The sequence below is a fragment of the Indicator indicator genome, chromosome 1, assembly GCF_027791375.1.
Source record: "Indicator indicator isolate 239-I01 chromosome 1, UM_Iind_1.1, whole genome shotgun sequence".
Lineage (NCBI taxonomy): Eukaryota > Metazoa > Chordata > Aves > Piciformes > Indicatoridae > Indicator > Indicator indicator.
This window is the reverse complement of record NC_072010.1, coordinates 26,230,732-26,253,948: the sequence shown is the minus strand read 5'-3', so window position 1 is coordinate 26,253,948 and position 23,217 is coordinate 26,230,732. Positions and strand designations below refer to the sequence as shown.

The 23,217-nt window shown below is 38.6% G+C and overlaps 1 protein-coding gene across 2 annotated transcripts in view; it reads left to right on the top strand.

Annotated features, from left to right (window-relative positions):
- Window positions 1-23,217, top strand: part of DCLK1 (doublecortin like kinase 1) — a 247,403-nt gene that overhangs the window by 199,518 nt on the left and 24,668 nt on the right. For both annotated transcript variants that reach the window (XM_054399446.1, XM_054399454.1), the window contains exons 6-12: window positions 4,473-4,557; window positions 5,923-6,031; window positions 10,822-10,879; window positions 11,587-11,706; window positions 17,042-17,188; window positions 21,775-21,908; window positions 22,563-22,640. In XM_054399446.1, coding sequence (XP_054255421.1) covers window positions 4,473-4,557; window positions 5,923-6,031; window positions 10,822-10,879; window positions 11,587-11,706; window positions 17,042-17,188; window positions 21,775-21,908; window positions 22,563-22,640 — 731 coding nt within the window. The remainder of the gene's footprint in view (window positions 1-4,472; window positions 4,558-5,922; window positions 6,032-10,821; window positions 10,880-11,586; window positions 11,707-17,041; window positions 17,189-21,774; window positions 21,909-22,562; window positions 22,641-23,217) is intronic.

Here is a 23,217-nt window from a genome sequence, read left to right as displayed (position 1 = left end):
GCCATGATAATCTTTAGGCTAAGGAACTGACTATGAGAAATCCATGACAGCTACTTTGCAAAGATTATTTTTAACCATACTTAACACTAGTATGGGCTCCAAAGGGCATGAGCCTTGTTGCTTAACTGTTTAGTTTGGGGTTTAATGCTATTTATCTGTGCTGAGTTGAACTTCATCTTGCAGATACTACTGACATGCATAGCTTTTTGTGGGTTTTTTTTTGTTTGTTTGTTTTTAATTCTGTACTATTATTTGGTTTAGGAAAAGTCTTAGGAAACATCATTTAAAGATATAAATAATTCCCTTATCCTGAGCCTTCATACTGAATTTACACTTTGCTAATTTTAATCTTCATTTCATTTAGCCCATTTCTGAAAGAGAACAACTCTGCCTGAGATCCAAACTTATCATTACACCTGTGTGCACTTCTGTTGCTCACATTTCATCCAGATGCTTCCTTCGTGCTAGGAAAATACAAAGGAATCTATTGTTGAGAGACTTTGTAGACTCCATATGCGCTACTAAAGGTTTTGAGAGGTTTGGAAAATACAGGAAGATTCAGGAATCTGAATTGCATTAACAAACTTCCAAGCCCTACTTGCTAAAGTTTCTTTTCCTAACTGCTGATACTGGTACCCCACAAGAATATTTCCTGCTATTTAGTTGGAATGGGATTTTAAGATTAATTTTGGACAAAGTTGAGTATGAGGAGAGTGAAATTGCAGTAATATTTTACTGCCTTTTTTTCATGGATTTAGTACCATTTCCACTGAGATACAAACTATTTACAAAGCAGTTGCTAAATAAATCTCCCAGTGAGACACGAATGAAACTCTATAGTGCTAATGTTTCCATTCACATCATTGAGATGTGTAGTGTGCTGGCCATCTGTTATATAAACCTGAATAGGATCTGAAATCCTTACACTAAAGACTTGGAGTTTTTAATGCCATCACTTTTTATGGAGGTGTGCCATAAAAATGGCCATGTGCTGGCAACCTGTGTAACTGGACCCCTTTAAATCTATGTAAAAGTGATGACATTTCAAGCACCTCAGCATCTCTTAAAATTAAAACAGCTAATTGCATTAAGGTCTGTGTGTTGAAGGGATTATATGCTTCCTTAGAGTTTGGGTTTCCCCCTCCCCATCTGCAATGTCCCTGATGGGGTCCACAGCTGTGAGAGCAACAGTGTGCACGGCAGACTGCCTCACGGTTGGCAAGCCAACTGGAAGGAACACCGAGACCCACAAGGATTGCTGGACCCGGAGGGCTTTCAGCTTGTGAGAACAACGAGCTAATTAAAGTCTAAATAAATGGAATGTTCTTCTAGCTGAAGATAAATAAATAAATGCCTGTGTGTTGTTCCAGTGCACTGAATAAAGACAAAAATATTTGTGTCGTGTTTACCTAGTAAGATCTCTTTAATGGTGAAAGAGGGTCTATCAGCAGACGTAGTGGATATATGCAAATGTGAAGTTCTTGACTTCTTTTTAATATTTTAATAGGAGAGGTTCAGCAAAGGTAATGAAAATATGGGTTTTTTTCTTCCTATTTTTCAATTAATATTAAAATCTCGAAGTTTAAAGTTTTTAAAACCTCAGTATGCATTTTTTAGTAAATGTATTCTTAGCAACTGCTTCCTTTTCACTAGCGAGCTCTGCTTCTCACACACATCTCACTGAAGGAGCTGTATGCTTTCTTTGCAGACCTCTGGTATAGTATATGCTGCTAATGCATCAATTTAGTTCTTCCAGTCCTTATGTAATGTCAATAAGAATGGAGTTAGGGGCACTTAAAAATCTGACGGATGTTTTATTTCTTTTCAATTTTTATGGGCCTCTTTTTTTTCCAATTTCTTTAACTAAATCTAGGCTTAATACATATTTAGGGAGCTATACCTAAGACATATTTAGGAATGAATTTCAGACGTGTGTAGGCCAGTAAGACTATCTGTATTTAAAGTGAAACACTTGCTGAAGTGTTTTGCTGAAATGGCCCTTCAAAAGCCTAAATTTGGAAGGACTGACGAGTCCTAGTTCACAGCTAAGCCTCATCTTGAGGGTCTTTGAGAAGTTAGGTTCCCAATTAGAAATTTGAGTCTCTCTAGGCACCTATTTTGAGATGTGGCCGTTGAGCTGAGTCTTGAAGTTCACATCTCACATTATCACAAATGAGAACAATGGGTATGAGACTCCATAAAGTCTCATACCATCTCCTGATGGCTGCTAAAGCAAGCTGCAGTGGTGTGTAGTGAACAGTCTTGACCTAACATCTGCTGAATAGTATAAAAGGCAAAAAGCTGAACAAAGCAGTTGTTTGACGATCTGTTGAAAATCTAGCACTAACTTTTTTGTATTGTACTCCTTAGGATGTTATAAAGATTCATTCCTGATTGTATATGTAACAAATATTAAAGATATTGTAATTCCTTTAGGAAAATACTCTGGAGCACAAAAAGAAGTAAGAAATTGGATGCCTGTTAGGAAAACAAATAGATGCAGCAAGATGAGTAGAGAAAACATGTTTTTCTGCTTAATTTACAAACAGGAGTGTAATGGAAACAATTCTCTCATTACATGTTTATAAAATTAGATTTTGACAGTGACTTCTCCAGGCATGAGAACTCCTAGTATTTTCCCATTGCCTTGGTCCTCACCACCTCATTTGTTCAAAAATGAACCCGAGGTAAGTTTTTACTGAGATGTCCTGCAGAGTTCAGCACAGCAGCGGCACGTGCATAAACACATCCTAATCACGAAACAATGGCAGCAATATCTTAGAGAACGGCGTAAAATCAGTCAGTGCTCACTTCTGTTTGCTAAGAGGCAGCAAAAGTAGTCCAAAAACTGATGAATGCAATTTCTAATTCTGATCAAAGCTCAGAAGAAATGCTGGGATGGATGAAAAGAATGAGCTGGAGTTGATTAGAAGAAAAAAAAAAAAAAGAAACAAAAAAAATCTCTTGATAGAAGGGTTGTGCAAGATCTCAGAATTATTAGTGAAAAATAGGTCAAGTTCAGCCTTTGTCTAAATCATCTGACCTTAATCTGTTATGGGAGAAATTAAAAGTTAGTCTATTCAAATGAACTCAGCACGCTGGGCAGCTTTTAACTCTGCTGATTGCCTTCTCCCTGGCTCTGTACTTTGCAAAAATCCCAGCTGCTGCGTTGTGAGTTGTTCTTGCTCCAGCTGTTGGCTGTGCTTTGTCGTGGCAGAAGAGAGAAATCATCCTGAAGAAGCTGTATTAAATATGTAAAGTGGCTTGGCACTTCGGCTGTGGGCATCTGGATACTTTGCAAGCACAGATAAGGACCTAATAGTTTCATACAGTACAGCCTGAAATTTATGCAATATATAGGTTGAAGAGAGTAATTAAATACTGCATCACTGTGTAACTTCTTAGCATGTGAACTATGTGAGCCTAAGAAAGATTTTTGGAAATCCTCTGAGTACTTCTCTCTTACGATGCAACACAAGGACCTGAGAGAATCCTCAGTTTTGCTGTAAATTGAAAGGGCCACTGTTAAATTGGTAGCTTTTCCTGGTTTCCCTTGAAGATGGGTAAACCCTGAAGATATGTTTATACAGTTGTTATGCAGCATGGGATTAAAGTTTTGGGTGATATCTAGTCCATCTCATGTCTGTGTAGTTTCAGATGTGTGATGGAGCAGGCTTCCTAAAGTACATGCCTAGAGCTCATACCTTACTGATAAACATTGATAAGTGCTTTGGAAGGCTTTCCTTGTGAGATCCTGCCTGCTATACTTCTAACATCCAAGCTGAGTGGCTACAAGGCTCTTAGAGATAATAGTGTTACTGTCCTCCCCTCCTTAGCTGTATGGACAACCACAGACACTTACTGTACAAGAATTTAAACCCAGGGTACGCATCATACCTTAAGTGAGCTATACCCACTCAAATGCTTTAACAAAAATGCCAGCTACTCACCATGACATTTTACTTTCACCATGCATTGCCATAATTCTTTCTCCCTTCTAGAACACAACTGGGGAGGTTTTCACCTGAAGGAGGCTTATAAAAGTGAGGAATTCTGCCCATAACAAAGCCAGCTTCAGCCGACAGATATTCGTGCTTCTAGTGCCTGCCCTGTTAATGGTGTCGGTGAGGAAGCAGTCTCCTGCCTGCAGAGGGCATACAGCTCCACGGTTTTCTCTGGCAAAATGTGTGTGGAATAGGGAGAAGCTAATGGACCATACATAAAAGTGTCGCAGCACATTGCTGCACGTGATGGATCAGGAATATCTCCATGTATGCAGGGCTACCAAATGTGTAATTTCAGTGGAAAAACTGGAATCTTCCAAGGCATCCACATATCCCTCCACCAAAGTAAATTGATACTTTGCATAGGGAACACTGAAGCCTCTCTGGGACGTGTGTCCAGCAGGAACATGCTGCGTACTTGTGCTCATTAAAAATCATCTGTTTTCATTTGTGTCTCTCCATCTCCAGAGCTCCCAACACAGTGGCTCCTCTACCTCATTAGCATCCACCAAAGTTTGCAGCTCTATGGATGAAAATGATGGACCTGCAGAAGGTAACATTTGAAGGCTGACATTTCAAAGCAGTCAATGTGGTGATAACAGCAGCTGTGTCGGAAATGAGTCATTCTTCCTGCTGGAGAAGGTGGGAGTGTTGTGGGCTGGATGACTTTGTGTGAGGAGACTCATCAGTATTAGCAAACCAGTTTGGTTCACTCGGGATCAGATTTGATCTGGACATTGCTATTCAGCGGTGCTTTGGTTACCGGATGCTGGTGACACTGGTTCTGCAGGTGACTCAGTGCTGACTGGATTATTTCAGTAATTTTTTTGTCTCCTCTGTCAAGATACTGAAGAACACACTGCAGTCCTAGGTCTTTACTCAAGAGTTATTAGTCTCACCCTGTACAAGGCTTTGAGCAAGTTGGCTAAGGGATGGTGTCTGCTCAAATACTGCCAGTTCACATACACACATACGTAAGTGTGTGTGTATGCTCCTGTCTGACAGTAACTCTTCATGCTGTCTGTGAATTCAGGCAAACCCCAGCCTCCTTCTATCATTACATTCGCTTCTAATACTAAACTGGAACAAAGGACAGGTAAAGCTATGGTTAGAACTACTGTCTTGAAGTGTAAATTCAAGTCACATTCTCAGAGGCTTTTTTTTTTTTTTTACTTTATGATATTTATATAGCAGTTTGTATCAGCTGCAGATTACAAGTCAGCTTTTAGAGGCATGTTAGGTATTTGTAATATGCTATTTCAAATACATTTAAAAATAATGGTACATGAATGGGCACTAAAGTACATGAAACTACTTTTCTTATGCTTACATACTGTGTAAGGCAATTTTTACCTAAACATCTGGTGCCCAGGTTGCATGCAAGGTAGTATTATTGAGAACATTTGTTTAAAAACTAAATATTTAATATTGGGGGAGGGGGAGAACCAGCACTTAGCACATGAGGAGTTTTATGGATGTCTCATTTTACAGGATGTAATAAAATAAGTGCTTGAGTGTTGGACTTCTTTGGTACATATATTTAATCATGCTGTGTCAAGGAGTTCCAGCCCTTTTTGGAGGCTGGTCTGCGCTTGTGCAGATCACAGAGGCCTTTTCATAATTAAAAAAATACAATTTTGGTTTTGTCCTGGGGGCATATTGCAGTGGGAATGGTAAACTATGTAACACTCGAGTGGTGGTATGTTTGAGCCCCCAGAAGTCTTATTTTTCATTATTGTATCTGTGTGAAACCTGTTGAGTATATACAATGTCAGCAGCATGGTTTCACTGTACAGTAAGTGAGATACTGACTCTGAATGGTTTCCAGGCTCCTCAAACCATAGACTTAAAATGCATGTTATGTGCAACATCTGTGTTTCCTTCACTAACAATAAAAATGTACTAATGATTCTTTCAGAAGTGTTGGAGGAAGGTTTCCAGGTTCCAGCATCGATAGCAGAACGATATAAAGTTGGAAGGACTATAGGGGATGGAAATTTTGCTATTGTGAAGGAGTGTATAGAAAGGTGAGGAGGATAATATGCTCATTACTGTAAATATATCATAAATGTAATGCTTTTTTCTAGAGCATGTCTTTATTTGTACAATACAGGATGTGTAATAAGGTAATGTCTCAATGCCAGACTGAAAAACTAGACTAATGCCCTCTCATATGAAAAAAAGGAGTGAGTCCAAGGGACAATCTATGAATTTAATTGTTTATGTGTTTAATATGTGGGGTTTTTTTTCTGCTTCAGGCCACATGATTTTAAGAATTCTTTTTCTGAAATCTTTCTTGTTGCACTGAAATGCCTTTTCTTGTGCTGTATGCTTGCAACTCTCCTTTTACAGTAGACCAATGAAACCATTCACATGTAGGAGATGTCAGGAAGTTTTGTGCGAGCAGTGTAGTGGTGGTGGTCAGCACAAAGACCTGACTTTGGATCCATCTCTTCTGCCATCTGACACTGACGAGTAACCTCTTCCATGTTTACCTTTAATGAAATGGGCATCCATTTCCTGCTTGCCTGCTCTATGCCATTATAGGATCTCCATCCAACCTTAGGAGGCTGCACTGCAGACATCAAAATCTAACTTCTCAGGTGTCCTTTACTGAATGGCAGTTGAGGCAAGAACAGAAACACTTAAAGACCAATTTTAGACATCCACTTCAGATTAGAGAAGTCACCTCAAATGTTGATGTTCCTGAAAGTGTCCAGGTTGACCAGTTTCTAAATCTGGTCAAGCAGGTCATGAGCCAGGTTTGAACTGTACCAACATGTACAAGACTAAGAGTGTGAAAAATAGGGAACAAATACTGAAGTGTTCTGAGCAGATCTTCAGGTGCCCTCTGGTAGTATTCTTAAAAACAGGAGAACACAGGGTAAAGAAGACAAAAGGTACCTGTATGTGAAATGATTATAAGATTGCTCATGTTAGATAGTAGCAGTGTAGAGAACCGCTAGAGCTAGAGATGCCAAAAAGAAGGAACAAAAGAGATGTCAAGGTCTGATAACAAAATTCCACAACAGAAGTTTTGTATCCCCTATTATCATATTCTGGAGATGAGACTCTTTGGGCTCAAAGACAGAATTTTTTTTTTTGCTCTTTATCCTGTAAGAGTCTGATATAAACCCTAGAGAGCTAGTCAAGATTAGATCTCATAGCAGCTGATGATAAATTAGCATGGCTGGTTTTAAACTAGAATCTCTCTGGAAGAAGTCAGGTCCCACTCTGCATTTGAAAGAGTTTGGCTCACGGAAAGGAAACTGGCAAGTCAGAGACCATGAAGACAGCTGTTGGGGAAAGAGAGAGGACTGGATTTTGTATCAACTGACAGAGTGCTTGCAGGACTTGACCAAGCTCAGTAAGAGTGAGTTCATGGTGGAGCTGGTCATTTGGAGGGTGATAGCTGTTTAGATCAAACCCCAGGGTCTGACCACTAAACTAGGGGATATGGATACCTAGAGGAAGGAAAGCAACACAATATGAATACAAGAAGGCACTGTAAAATGTATGGCTGATGAAAAACACAGGCAAAAACATATATATCGAAAAAGAGAAAAAGACAAGCTGAAAGTGAGTAGTCACTGAGAGAAACAGCTTACAAGTCAAAATTAAAAAAGGTTGAGGTTTTGTTACGCTGTCGCTCAGCTGAAAATACCAATTATGCCACAAGACAGTCAAATGTGCTAGAGTGCACTTTATAACTCTCAAGCCGAGTGAAAAGACATGAACAAAATTAAGCATAGGTTCCACCACATCTAAAAATAATACTGATTACCACATTTTAAAGAGTTTAAATGAAAACTGTTTCCTGTCCTCTTGTCTATCCCACTAGTTCCCGAAGGATACAATAATACAATGTATCTAGTGAAAATTTGCTCAAATAGCATGATTACTCAGGTTTTCCCATACTCTTACAGCCTCTAAGCTATTCTGTTTCATAGATCCCATTTATATCAGAGAATTACTGCTTTGAGAAAGTTTGAAAATTAAAATAGAATTGTATCTGTTGGTTTCCACTTTTAAAGCGGTATACCATTGCCGCCACAAGTGTGGAATCAGAAATTAAAGGCTCAGAGGGTAAATTAAAGCCAGTATGTATAAAATCCCTTCAAAAACATTCTTTATAGTCCTAAGCAAAAAACACCTCACTTCAAAGTCTGATATGTCCATCATTTTCAGAGTCAGAATTAATGGGGTGATACTTGGGATGGAGAACTTTTCCACCTTCTTCTGACATACAAATCCTGTGTGCATTAGACTTCAAAGGAATAGCCCCATGAGGTGTTAAGCAAGTAGGCATTGGTTCTTACACATCTTTGCTGATCACATGGATATTTCTCCATAGCTGTGAAGACCAGCGCATGTCCACTGATGCTATAAGCGCATTCACAGGCGTTTTCCTCTGTCAATGTACAGTTCAAGTAGAATACAAACACTACCTTCAGAATTTTCATGGGAGGACTTCTAAATCCCATCCTGTGCATCTATGAACACCCAGGGACACAGACATACACAAATACATTTAATGCACACACAAAAATAATGAAGATAGATTTTCTTCTCCAGTGCAATGAAAATCTCGGTGAGCTTTGCAGAAGGTTAAAACAGCCAGAGGTTGCGTTGTGGAGCCCTGTTATGAACTAGAGGTCTAGCTCTGTGCCCTGCAGTAGTGCTGCAGGTTCCGACTTTTATCCAGTTATAACATGCTTCCTACTTTGTGTGGCACCTTCTTATTGTTTGGGTTGAGTGATAGGTGAGAGGTGATGTGCCGGTTTCACTGTGTGTTTCTGGCATGGCCGTGCGTATTTTTTGGCAGGCGTGTAAGTTGCAGTGCTGCTGACAGCCTGCGGTTCTGCAGCTTTTTAGGGAAAGGGATTTGCATTTTCTTAGCTTTAATTTTCTTTTTATCAAAACAGAGAGCAGTCAGAGTTGTCATCTGCTCGTTACATATCTGCTCCATTGTATGTGTAATTTGTCCTGTGGTGGGTTTATATGTGTTCATTTTTAACTTTCAGATACTTCCAAATTCTGACATTTCCTCACTAGCTCAGATTTCCCAGTGTTTTGGAGTATATAACGTCTCCCATGGCCAACAAAAACCATTAATTTCCTTTCTCATGACAGAAAGGAAGCATTCCTAGGGAAACTAAACAGCTTGAAAAAGACTCCTATTGATAGAGGACATATTATATCTCAGTTTGAACCCCAGATATCTTAATTTCTAATATTCCTTCTCCTAAGTTCTCCTTCCATTCCTCTAAAATAGTGTCCATATCTCTGCCTGTCCCCTCACTGATCTGGGACTGTAGGCACCGAACAGCAGCACTGAGAAGGGGCACCCCAACCGGAGTGTGACCCATTTCTGGAGTCTGTAGCATTAGAATCCTTTGCAGGTGCCTATAGATATGAGAAGTTCTTAATTCGCTTGAAGTCTTGAACAGACAGCTGGGCTGTACTTTTTTCCTGAGTCATAAACACCATCATCCAGTCTGATTTCTTTGATGTCTTAAAGCAGACAGACTTTGTTCCCCGCTGACCTGGGAACTCAAACCAAACTAATTTTTTTTTTCTTTTTACTGAAGTCCCCATTTTCCTTTAAATTAATACCTAGTGGTATATCATTGCCAGAGGAGTTCTCCATGCTTAAATATGGCAGTGAAAATGCCCAGTCATTTTCCTGATAAAGTGCTCTCAGTTTATGACTCACTTTTCATGTTCTGTTTGACAGACTGTGTACACATTTAGGCACGTTCACTTCTCTGTTTAACTTAGTGTATATCAATATAATGTATCAGCTTAACTATGTTTTACTCAATGAGGAATAAAAAAAAGATCACCCCATATGCTTGAGAGGTTATATTTGTCTTTATTTTTTAACCAAACATATGCCTAAGGACAATGTAGTAGACTTTTTTGAACTGTTTAGATACTCACTACAAAATGAAAATATTTCAGTAAGAACTTTTTCTTATATTACCTACTCTCTATTTAACCTTATAGTGAAACTAGAGCTTGTGAAAAGAACTCCTTGATGTCATCCTTGCAGACATCTTTTTGGTTTTGTAACTTGATTAAGAAATGGAAGTTGATACTGTTAACTTGTCTACAAGCTTATTCTTCTGTGTTAGCATTCTATATAATATAGATATATATGGTAGTAATAAATATTATATGGTTTCAAAAAATGTTTGAAAGGAAATGTGTTTTCATCCTCAACTTATTTTCTATAGTTTCCTGCTGTGTCCACATGCTTTCATATTCTGTTCTATAAACATCACCTTTAGCTCTGATAAATATCATATACATGCTGAATGCATAAAACATTATTCCAAAGTCTGACTTTTTTTTTGTCATAGCAGTTGTGAGTGTAGATGTGCAAACAAATGTCTTTTCATTTTAATTAAAATAAGTATTTTCCCTAGCTTGTTTTTTAATAACAGAAAACAAAAATTTCTTTTTGAAAAGCTCTCTGTCTGTAAATACTATATAATACTTTTACAGAAAACCACAATTACAACTACAAAATGAAAGGAGGAAAAAAAAAAAAAGGTTTGTGTTGGTTTTAAACCCTGAAATGTCTTCATTTACCAAAAAAATGCTTAATGCTTTTTTCTCAGGCACAGGTATTCAATAAATTTGACTTGAGTTCACGGTTTCAGTCAAATCCAAGCTTCATTTCTTGACAAAACAAACTCTTGAATGGAATTCTTGCCTAGACTTACTGTGCTCACTTAATGTGTAAAAACTTGACTGACAAAAATAGTCAATGTGATTGAAGATACAGTTTTTTTCTTTTCTTTTTCTTCAGATCAACTGGTAGAGAATACGCACTGAAAATAATCAAAAAAAGTAAATGCAGAGGGAAAGTAAGTAAAAATTCACATGAGACCAAAAGATTATTTTTTTTTCCAAAAAAAATCAATTTTCAAAAGAGATCGGTTTTGGAAGGTATTGGTATTTATCTTCTTCTTGGCAAGTGACAGAATCTTTAGGGTGGAGGCCTTTGCCTGCTTTCTGGAGACTCTTGAAATACTGGCATAAAAGGCTGTGATGTGTTCTGGATGCATGTGTTGATTCTCCGGTTGGATGGTTTTGTGTGGGCACTCTTGCTCTTTATCTCTGTAATTATGTCCTCTAATTCCAGATGTTAATGGAAATCCAAAAAATAGTGCTAGTAATTGTAACACTGATCATGTCTAAAGAGCATGCACAGTTAAACAAATCTATGTCAGTTTTATACTCAGTGACTGTTAGCTTTTGAAATCTACAATGAAAGATTCTCTGAAATGCTATCATATTTTTAAAACTAAGAAGCTTCCATATTTAACGTTTCTCTGTATCGGGAACACGTCTTTTCCTCCATTTCTTTCTCTCTCTTCTATTCTCTGCTCTTTTGGTTATCACACCACTGTTGTTTCTAGATGTTTTCCTTCCATATTGCTGGGGGCAACATGTGGTAACTTTAAAAAAAAAACCCTGAAAAATCCATGCAGGTCCCAATTCTATCTGCTTTTTTATTGTGATTTTTTTTCCCACCAACCCATAGTCATTCAAATTTTATTTTGTGTGATAGGAACACATGATCCAGAATGAAGTATCTATTTTAAGACGAGTTAAGCACCCCAATATTGTACTTCTGATAGAGGAGATGGACATGCCAACTGAGTTGTACCTTGTCATGGAACTTGTAAAGGTGGGTATTTTGGAGGCAAGCTACTTACAAAGAACTGTTCCAGCCATACTGGGAAATTTCATTTGCACTAAATCCTACTAAAATCATGCAATCACAGAGTAATTTAGAATGGAGGTAGTTTCTGAAGGTAGTCATGTCTAGCACCCTACTGAAATATGTGTAACCCACTGTCGGATTTGGTTTTATAACTTTCAGATATTTCAATTATTTGTCTAACTTTCTGAAAGCCACACTCAGAAGTGCTCTGTGGACGGTACTCTGGAGATCACCAGTTTTATTTGCTCCCCCAAGAGAAGTCTCTTTAAAAAAAATATATCTTAAGGAAACGAATCTGCCTTGAGGTGAATTGAAAATAAACTCAGTCCAAATACCCATAAATACCAGCCTTCAAAATTCAATATTCTTTGACAGAATAGAATTTTATTAAATTGTATGAATTTATATTAAATTTAAACAATATTACCTGTCCTTTTTTCCCCCACTGATTTGTATTAACACATTGCCAGGCTCACCTCCTCGAAAATAATCTATATTTAAGCTAGAGGAACAGGGGAGTGAAAGAAAAAAGCCTGCTATTCAAAGCATGGTTCTGCTCTGAAAAGTAACTTTGCAAATACAGTATTTTATATTTGAGACCCTATTTATTTCTTTATAATAACTTCCAGATTGTATGCATTTATTGCCCTCACTGATGGAATTGCTTATTCAAACTGGATTATGAATTCAACCCAGTTCATCTCTTGCCCCCATACTGTCAACAGCGCAGTGCAAGAAGTACGAATGGAGCTCTCGGTTCTGGTACTAAAACACAAGTATGTCACTGTGCATAAGAGGTGGTAAAAATACATTTGAGTAAATTGTACAAAGTAGGACATAAAACCACTGAGGACATCGTGTTGTGTATGCTTACTTTAACTGAATACACCTGGTTTTCACATTCGATAATGAGATTAGCAATTCTCCTTCCTTCCTTCCTCAGTTATTCTGTGGGAAGGTCTTTCCAGCAGCCATCTCCATTTCTGTATCTTGATCATCAGGCTCTCCTGAGGTAGCCTATCATGTCTACACCTGGGAATTCCACAGTTTTAAGTGTTTAAGGACAAAGATTACAATGAAGCTGTGCAGCAGCAGCAGCATTTGTGTGCAGGCCTATTATATGTGTGTGCTCAGCACTTGTGAGTAAATCAGACGCTCTGAACCCTCACAGTCAGATCACTTCCACTTGCCTTAAGCTAAAAGTGTGGTCACCTTCAGCAGACATTCTCTGCATCAGTAATTAGAAACAGGCACCACCAGAGGTCCTGAATGAAAGCAATTTTGGCAAGTAGGATTGCTGTCTGCTTTGCTTTGGTTGTAGGTGGAGATTAGGGGATGCTCTTACGTAGGCACATCATTGAGATCTTCAATAGAGTGATCCCAAGTCCAAGTGTTTCTTAAAGAACTTCTCAGTTTCTGGGTTGGAATATGAGAGTGAGGAGAATGAGAGATTTTCTCGTTTGTTCCATTATTTCCCTGTGGTGGTGACACAAGCTGTGTTCTCGCTGTTGTGTGAAATAGCATAGCTTCAGATCAGATGCCTTTAGCCATCTAACACTATTTTAATCATAATTACTGCTCTTTTATATGATAAGTGAGTTCACTCTGTGTTTCATGCTATTGTAGGTTTTCCCCAGTGTCCATGAGAGCTCATTCAAAGGTATCTCAATACTCTTACACAACATTGTAAAGTAATGTAGCTACAGCTTCAGCCTGCATTGACAAATGCTTCATCTTGGCCCCATGAGGTGTGCTAAGAAGTAAAAACTGTGCCTTGTCTAACATGCCAAGACATAAGCACGTGGCTGGTTTTATGGGTGCAACCTGCTGTGTTATTCATGCTTGAAAAATGTTAAAACTGTAGTCTCTGGTGGATTTTAATCAAAGTCCTACTCAGCTAAATAAGAGAGTAGGGGACTGACAAGTCCTAACAAAATAACTAGCCTGTGAAAACCATCCATTGTACTTGCCTTCTGGAAAGATCTGTTTTCTTACACTCTCTTAACTCTTCAGGATTGCTGCACACACTAAGATATTTGTACTTTTAGTTATGCTATAGAAGTTATGCTTTATAGACATCTTTGTAGTTCAGATAGCCTTGAGAGCACTGCTTTAATGTTCTTTATTGTTATGTAGAATAATAGAAGAAATTTAGAAGAAATGTCCTGATCCTGGGAAGTCAACTTTGTTTCTTTGAGGCAAACATCTATTTAATATTTAATTGGGATAAAAAGCCTTGCTATACTCTATGGGCACCAGGGAAGGTATTTCTGGAAAGACATTAATTGTTAATTCACCAGTTGCTTGCTGACTGTTACCATTTCATAGTGTTCACTGTTAAAATTGATTAACCATCTGTTATTGACTGACTTTTGAAGACCTGACTTTCCATCAAGCTGACAGACAGGAAAGAAACTCAAGGAGAAAAGGCTTGATACCGCAGAGCACGGTTTCAGTTAATACCACCCTGAATTAATTGGCAGTAACATGTTTGACATAAGTGGCTGCAGCAAATACTGCCCTCACCTCGTGGCGGAAAGGCCATTCATTGCTTTGTAAAGTGTAAGAAAAAGCACTTCATAAATACAAATATAAACACATTGCAAGTGGTGCTTGTAAAAGGAAGCAAGGACCTGATTTCTGGCACGTTGCCTTTTTACACAGCGAAACAAAATTCTTATTCAAACCTAACAGAGGTTTGGCCAATTTAAGAAGCAAGATTTATGGCAGAGTTTCCTTTACTACTCCAGGATATGATTTCACTTTTGCAGAAGAAAAGAGAGATTATATCATTTACATAACAAGGTAATAAATAAATAATTGGTTATTCTGCTTCCAAGTATACTTCCTCATGTGTGCAGATGATAAAAACTGTATTCAGATGTTGCCATTTCACTCCAGAACAGGGGATTTAAAGCTGAAATGTCATCCTGAACTCACCCCTTTTGCCTGAATAAATGATAGTGACCTGCTGTGTGGATCAGCTAAGCAGAACCTTGCAGGTTAAAGTGCTCTTCAGGGAAAGGGAAGTCTGAAAACAATTCTGTCTGATACAGCTTTCAGCTCTTTTAACTCTTTCCAGGATATCACCTCTCTTTTAAATGCAAAGAATGCCAGAGACTAAATATATATTCTATTGTCTTAGCAGGCTACCTGGTAAGAAACTTTGCTAAGTAAAGTTTAGATGGAGAAAACTATTCTGCTTCAGATTGGCTTGACCATCTGTTAGTGTGCTCTGCAGGCTCTATCTTTTCCTGACTTTAGGTTTCCCTTGCACATAACATTTGCTCTTTTCATTCTGACTTTAGGCCAAAATTTTCCCTTCTCTTTTAAAGGTTCAGCTTCTTTCCTTCTTGCTCCTCGTATCTCATCTTAGACTGCTTTCTTTGTTTGGAGGCAGATCGTTTGCTGATGTTATTGACACTTCTCTGGAGCATCTGGAACATATTAGATAAGACCAAAGATTTTTCTAATCCACTACCTCATGTTAAAAAGCAGCTGGTACAGGGGCTTTATAGGAAGGATCTTAGGGAAGATAGATTATTTATCCTATATATTTTGCAGCATGTGGATATTTAATACTTAGGGATCAGATACTGCCATGAAGTACATGGGATTGTACTTCTGCCAAATATTTGGTCTTTTTCTCTAATCCTCTCTTTGGTTTAATTTGGCCTTTTATTCTTCCTTTGCCTTGACACTTGTGTATCTGGATGTATCTTGATCTGTCACCAGCCAGAGGAAGAGGTTTTGATGTGGTCCAGATTTGACAAGGCTTCTCTGCAAGCAGTTGGCAAAGCTGAGGTTTTGCATCTACAGTGGGAATAAACCTGCCCTGGAAGACTTCAGCTGCACCTCAAAAATTCAAACATTTTAATAGTTTGGATTTTTTAAACAATGAATGTCTGCCTTCTCATATTGGAATCTTTGGTTCTTGTCTTTTCCTACCTTTGGTGGTTCAATTTTCCTCCTTTTCCTGGAAAAATTCCTTTTTTGTTTCTTCCCCCTCCTCCTTTGTCTTGGTGAAAACAATGTTTACTATGGAACATAGCCCTAAAAAAACTCCCAACAAATAACTTGAGTCTGTTGATAAGATCATGAGAGTTGGCAAAGCTGGAACAAACTCCTTTGTGACCTCCAGAAAATACCTACTTTTTCTTTAAAATATAACGTATTGTGCTTTTTTTTTCTTAATGCTTTGACTGCAGCAAGGATATTTTGCGTTGGTTTTGAAGAATATTCTTTTCCTCCTCTTTTTTTGTTTTGTTGGTCTGTGTTTTCTTCATGGTATTTCCTTGCTGAAGGACCAATAGTATGTTTCAGAAGATGTTTGGTTTTAATTCCACTCTGTCAAGCTTCCACCTAAATCTGTTCTTTAAACTTTTTTTTTTTTGTGTGTATGTCTTTCTCCAAGTGCTCACATGTTCTTCTTTGCCAGCTCAGCTCTGGAAATACAGTCCAAATGTCATAGCTGCCTCAGATCTCAGTAAAGATGATTTCAGCTTTGAGAACTTACACTTTATTGTCCTTTTTTTTTTTTCTTTCTCTCTTGTTTTTCTTTCACTGAAAGTAGCTTTTAGATGAATTAGACAGCACAATTTGCCATCTGTATTTGTAGCTGTGGTGAAATCCTAATGTTAATTCTTAAGTGTCTTCCAGTATAATTGTCTGATATATATTCTGGGAAGTTCTTCAGGATTAGCTACAAGAAGCATCAAGCTATCTAAAACTTCACACTGTGTATAGAGAACATGGTTACTAAACCCCACCTTTTCAAAGTTTTATGAGAGGGAAACAGACTTTTAAAAGATGCTAGCAGTGATGACAGGTAGCTGGTTTGAGTTTTCCTCAGAGTTCCTTTGTCTTTATGGAATTTAGTCAGGCTTCGGGCAAAAATTTTATTTCAGCCTGTTTGTGGTTATAAGAGTGACAAGGGTTAGTACATGGCATCATGACAGACAAGTATGTAGATGTGCCAGAAATCTGCAGCAGGGGCTCTGAACACACAGGTTGACAAGCGCTGGATGTGTTACAAAAGCAGCAGCGAGTGGAAACGGTTGGCAGTAGAGACTCTGGCCCCTTGGCTAACTGTGTAAGCCATGACAAATGGTTCTAAGTTACTGATGTGTTCAGTTGCCATTGTGGAGGATGTCATCATAATAGCCAAGTTTATACCTGCAAGAAAACTGTGCTGCTGCTCCCTCCCTCTCCTCTGTAAATGATGCTTCTTGATCTGCCCTAAATTTTTCAGTCATTTCACAAGCAATGTTGCTCATATGCCACGGTGACTTTTCTCCAGGGAGGAGACCTTTTTGATGCTATTACTTCCACGAACAAATACACAGAGCGGGATGCCAGTGGGATGCTTTACAATCTGGCCAGTGCCATCAAATATCTTCACAGCCTGAACATTGTCCACAGAGATATCAAGCCAGAGAATCTACTGGTAAGTGAAGATTCAGCTTTCTGTATGGTTGAATACTTGAAAGTATATGACAGGAGGTCTGTGCTTCTCCCTCCTTCCACATATGCTCTAAGATGATTTCAGTCTTTTAAGTCATTAGACTTTTAAAGTTAACATTCTAGAGGTCTCCTAAGAATAACAGCTATTATAAAAAGAACAGTAATATAAGCTGATATGTCTAGACTGTTCCCCAGGACACAGCATCAGAGTTGTTCCAGTGATCGCTAAAAGTGACCTTTAGTAAGCTGCAGTATGATTTCAAGCTTCTCATAAATACAAAGCTGGTTTGGCCTCAGTAGACTATTCTGAATTTCTGCAGCAACCTGAGTAATTAGCAGCAGCTCAGTTTTACAAATGTGGAGGGTGTAAATGTTTTGCCCTAATCACGCAGGACATCAGAGCACAACCAGGGAGAGATCTCATTGTCCTTCTTTTCCCTGTTGCTTCTCCTATATAATTCTATAGCAGGTTTTTATTAAGCTGCTTCCCCAAACTGACAACCTAAATCTTCCTTTCCCTGACTGAATCTCTATGAACTCTATCTACTAAAGACAATGAAAGACATATCCTGGCGATTAGTCTTTCCAAGAATTTTGCACTCTTGAATGCAGCAATTGTGTTCTCCAGTTTTCTTCTGAGAAATTAAATTCTGAGAATTAATTCATTTTTCCTGATTATTTATTTCAATGCTCTCTGAGTTTTCCCAGGTTTTCTGGCATGTACCAGTACCAGCCATAAAACCTTGCTTAAGATACCTATAATATCAGTTCTCTCAAGTTGTGTGCTCTCTGCCATGACTTAGTGCATTTATTCCTACTTAACACTGAAGAGGTTTTATGGGAAAGTTGACTCGGGTCGGTCTTCTAGGGCATGGGATTTTTATGGTTGAGATTCCTCTAGTGGCAGATGCCTTTGTAGTTCTGGGTGAGGAAGTAGCCTGCCCCCATTTTCCAGAAACTGCTAAAAAAAATAGCATCTACCCTGGTCAAACATGAGCCAAGAGCCCCATCATCAGGGAAAAAAAAGAGGATGAGTATGGCCTGACAAAAGTTATAACATTGCTACAGGAATAATATGGAGGGTGAAGGGGAACATGCTGCTCTGGAGAGGGCACCCAGAGGCAGATGGTCATCTGGAGCCTCCTCATTGCACCTCTTCCCAGCTCCTAGGAGAGCTTTACTTTCACCTCCTTTGTTCTCTTTGTTTTTTTTTTCTTTTCCCCCAAATTAATTTTCATGCATAGAGCTGATGCTTGCCATCAGCTGTAGACCCTGCTGCTGAATCTTTGTATGTATGAACCTGTCTCAACATCCTGTGTGCAACAGAAGTTATTTCTGTAACTGCTTAAATATTCCTTATTACCCTCAAGGCATGCAAAGCCCACCTAACCATCAGCTGTCCAGGAGTTTAGGGTGTGCTGAATACTTGTGATTTTCTGCCATCTTTTTGTTCTCTAGAGGGTGTCCTCCACGCTTTAATTGGAACATTTTTCATAATTGCTGCTATTTAGCACGTTTATTTTGTCAAGACATGGGATGTCTTTATAGCCATATAATAAACCCTGGAGAACAACTTCTCTGACTGTTACCATCTGCGCTGATCACAAGAGCAGCTTAGAAAATATTGACAGTCTTTATAGTAATAGGATACATATGGTGGCACACAATTATGTGTGGCTGCATTCAATTAGTGTTGTACAATTACACAGTTTTATTGCTTAGTTAAAACAGTGAAAGCACTACATAGCGGATAATTTTCACTAATCCCCACTTCTTTAATTGCCCCATGGTATTTAAATGCAGTGAAACATATATATAGTGTTTCTTCTGAATAACATGAGCATTAAATTATCTTTCACATTCCTTGATTGGCAAGGAACATACCAGAGCTTCATATTTGGCTCAGTTTTATATGGAGTTATAACAGGGTGAGGAAAAGTTATTTCTTACAGTTTTACAAGTCAGTTGAAGTAGTTTTCTAAGGAAGGTAATTCCTGGAAACACATGGGGCAAAAAATACTAGAAATTGCACACTCCCAAACCTTCCTCCTTGGTAAACATTGCAAACAAGCTTCTTCCATAATTACTTTCTAGGATATATGAGTCACACAAGGTGCAGTCTGTTCAAGGAAGGAACTTATGAACATTCTCCAGGTTAACACAGCTCAGAGAGGGCTTTGTAAAAGATAACTGCATGAAATAGAATATGAGATGCTAATTAGGCTGGATTCAATTCTTGATGTCTAAGTGCACACTCTACATTTTTCAGCAAGTGAATATTTAAAGCTCTAGTTTCTAGCCTTTAATTAAAACTGTTGTTGAAATTAGATTTATTACTGCCATTTCAGAGAGCACTTTCTTTAGTTTCAGGAACCAGATGTATTTAACAATCTGTGTTTTTAATAAAACCATAATTGCTTTTTTTCCACTACTTTTCTATAAGCCTTTTTTTTTTTTTTTTTTTTTTTTTTTGGTTTAGTAGCAGAGAAATGTGAATCCATATCAAATTGCTGGTCCTCTTAAAGATCCAATTGTATTATTAAAATAACATAAGGAAAGGAGAAGAATTTTGTGTGTTCTGAATGTCTGCTTGTGGCTGAGTCATCTGGTGGCAGGGATTCAGGGCAGAGATGTTTCTTTCTGGACATGACTATCAAGAAACTAGAGGAAGGCTGTGTAATATAACTAATTATTATAAACTGTAGCAGATCTGTGGCAAACACTGGTGAGGGACTTCAAGATTTCACTTTTGCACCAAGTTAACTATTCAAGGGTTCCTTGTATCACAGAATCAAAGAATAGTAGGGGTTGGGAGGGACCTCTGGAGATCATCAAGTCTAACCCCACTGCTAGAAGAGCTGGCAGGGCTCATTGAAAGACTAGATTTGAAGAGAAGAAAGGAAAAATCCAGGCTCTCTGGAGATAAGTCTGAGGGAACTACACCAACATTTGAGGGGTGGTGTGCTTGCAAGACCCTTTGGTCTGCAGTCTTGATGGAGGTAGGACATGGACATCCATGCAGCAACAAAGACACAAGGGTTATTAATGTGTTGCAAAAACCCAACATGAGCTAGTGGTGATCTCAGCTGGCCAAGAAGACCAACAGTATCCTGGCCTGCATCAGGAATAATGTAGCCAGCAGGACCAGGGAAGTGATCATGTTGCTGTACTCAGCACTGGTGTGGCCATACCTCAAATACTGGGTTCAGTTTTGAGTCTCTCACTCCAAGAAGGACATTGAGGGGCTGGAGCATGTCCAGAGGAGGGCAACAAAGCTGGTGAAGGGTCTAGAGAACAGGTCTGGTGAGGAGCAGCTGGGGGAACTGGAGCTGTTCAGCCTGGAGAAGAGGCAACTGAGGGGAGACCTCACTGCTCTCCACAACTCCACAAAATTTATTGTATTCTTTTGAGGGGGAAAAAAAAAAAAAGGTTTTTCCTGTGCAAACAGTTGTAGATAAATGTGTTTTCTGATGTATGAGCAGCTGGTCATGATGGGTTTTAAGGGATATTTTGGGGTTGATTGTGAAGTGCAATGTCTTCTATTTTTGTGCAGTGTTACTGCTAATCATCAGGATATCACTGTCTGGTGAACCAGATTGCATGGAGCTTCAATTTGGCTTGCAAAATAATCAAGTGCTGCACTTCAAGAAGAAGGCCTCCTGTAGACGGTTTCCATTTTTTTAAGTTGGTGTTGTAGTAAACAGCATTAACTTGCAACATAAACAATTTAAAAATGAGAAGCAAGCAACTGGATTAAACAAGCACTCACAGTCTAGCATTTAGATACCTTTTATTCTTTTTTTTTCTTTTTTTTTAAACATATTTTGGGAAAGAATTCAGGTTTGAGATTCTTCTTTTGCATTGAGCCAGCTTTTTAAATTGTCTATTTTTTATCGAGGTTTCTAGCTTTTTTCTTGTGATTATATCTTAATCTCCCTTTGCATCCATAAAAAATCCATGAAAGATCATGCTGCTGCTGCGAAGATGATGTTTTAAGGCAGGATTTTCCTGTGTACTCATTAACAGTCCTACCTATATCCACTGATGATGACTGTGACATATCATTAAGACACTGACTGACCCTTAGTCATCCAAGAAGAGGACAGTGTTTCCAGGTCAAATAGTCCACCCAGGTTTTCATCTTCAATACACAGGGAAGAGGCTGTTTATGCTATCAGTGGAGTCACTGTTGAATTTAAAAGCTGAAATTCCTGTGCAAGTCTTTGTTCTGTGCAAACAAAATGAATAAACTTGAACTTCCTACACTGAGAACTGGCTGTCAGTAGAGTTAACATAAGAATGTCACCACTTGATGATCAGACCTTTACTTCTGGGGTAAAGCTAAAGCTTCTAGCAAGTAATATGTTCTTTGTTAGCCAGATAGCAAGTCTTTCCCAAACACCTTGAATGCATTCAAGGGAAGTTGTCCAAGTTGTCTGTGAATTTATGTTGTAGGTGAGCAGAAGAAAAAAGACTAAATTTGAAGGACTGTTTCAGGCAATTATTAAATTATAGACTAGTTACCTTGCTGTTATTGTGTTAAACCTTTGAATTTTCCTCCTGATTTAGGTGTATGAACACCAAGATGGAAGCAAGTCCCTGAAGCTAGGAGACTTTGGCCTAGCAACAATTGTGGATGGACCTCTGTATACTGTCTGTGGGACCCCAACATACGTAGCTCCAGAAATCATTGCTGAAACTGGGTAAATCACTTCTAGTGTTGATTCATTGATGTATACACAGTGGAGCATGTTCTCACCAGTGTACCAGACAGGAATTCTTGCAATTAAGATTTTATTATCCCTTTGCTTGGGTATGACACAAAATCATGGGTCATAGAGCAATGTAGTTGAAAGGTACCTCTGGGTGCTATCTTGTCCAAAAAGGGCAGAGCAGGAACAACTTTGGAGTTATATCAGGCCTCAAACTTGTCAGCTTAACACTGATTTACTAAGTAGCCATTTGCAGATACCATAAAATTCTTAAGCTGTCCAGAGACTGCTGTTCACTTGATTTCATTTTGTTGTCACGCACTGTTCTCTTCTTCTGATTAGCCCCATGCTGGCTTGAGCAGCCTGTCTCACTTTTGCAGGCTTCATGTTGGTGGCCATCAATATTTAACTAAAGAATAGAGCACAATGTCTTCTGTGTATTCCTGATACATTCTGATCTTGTGTAGAGTTTTAAGATGCAAATGTGAAAAAGACTGAAAGTCAAATTAGGATGGGTAGAGAGGACATAGAGAAAGTTCAGATGAGAATATATAAGAAGTTATGAATAATGTTGAAAATGTTTCCTCTGTTCTACAGTAGTTCATAGAAATCAGATGTCTCTAACCATGTCTTTCACACTTCTAGATATGGCTTGAAGGTGGACATCTGGGCAGCGGGTGTGATTACTTACATCCTGCTCTGTGGTTTTCCTCCGTTCCGTGGGTATGGACTGATCTAATCAACCATCCTTGTTCTATGAATTGGTCCCTGTGCTGCTTTTGCATTAAGCACAGCTATTCCTTCTGGAAAAAGTTCTCTGCTTGTGGGGTTTGTTTTTTCCTGTGCTCTGCATAGTGATTTACATAGACCCTATAAATGTCTATGGTTTTACTGTAAAATTTCTGCCTCATGTTTGTTTATTTTAGTTTAAACTTCCTTGCATTACAAAACAAGAGCTTCCATTATGGGTTCTGGGTGCCTTTACCTGATGTTTAAAATACACAATGAAATAAGCATCTTCTATCATGGACCAAATACAACATGTTTTGTGGTCAGTAAAAGGTAATTAAAATGTAAGCCCCTTGATAAGGACGTGTCAGATCTTTTCTCCCTCTCCAGGCAATTGCAAAGTTGTGGAGGGTCTCAAAGATAAGCAGGTTACCTCAGAAACAATGTACCAAATGAATTCTGTTTTGCAATCTCACCATTCACACCCATGGTTGCATGCTTGAGGGGAATCAACAGCTTCCAAGAGCGTTCAAAGGGATTACCAACTAAAAGCAGTTTCCAGAAGCCTAGA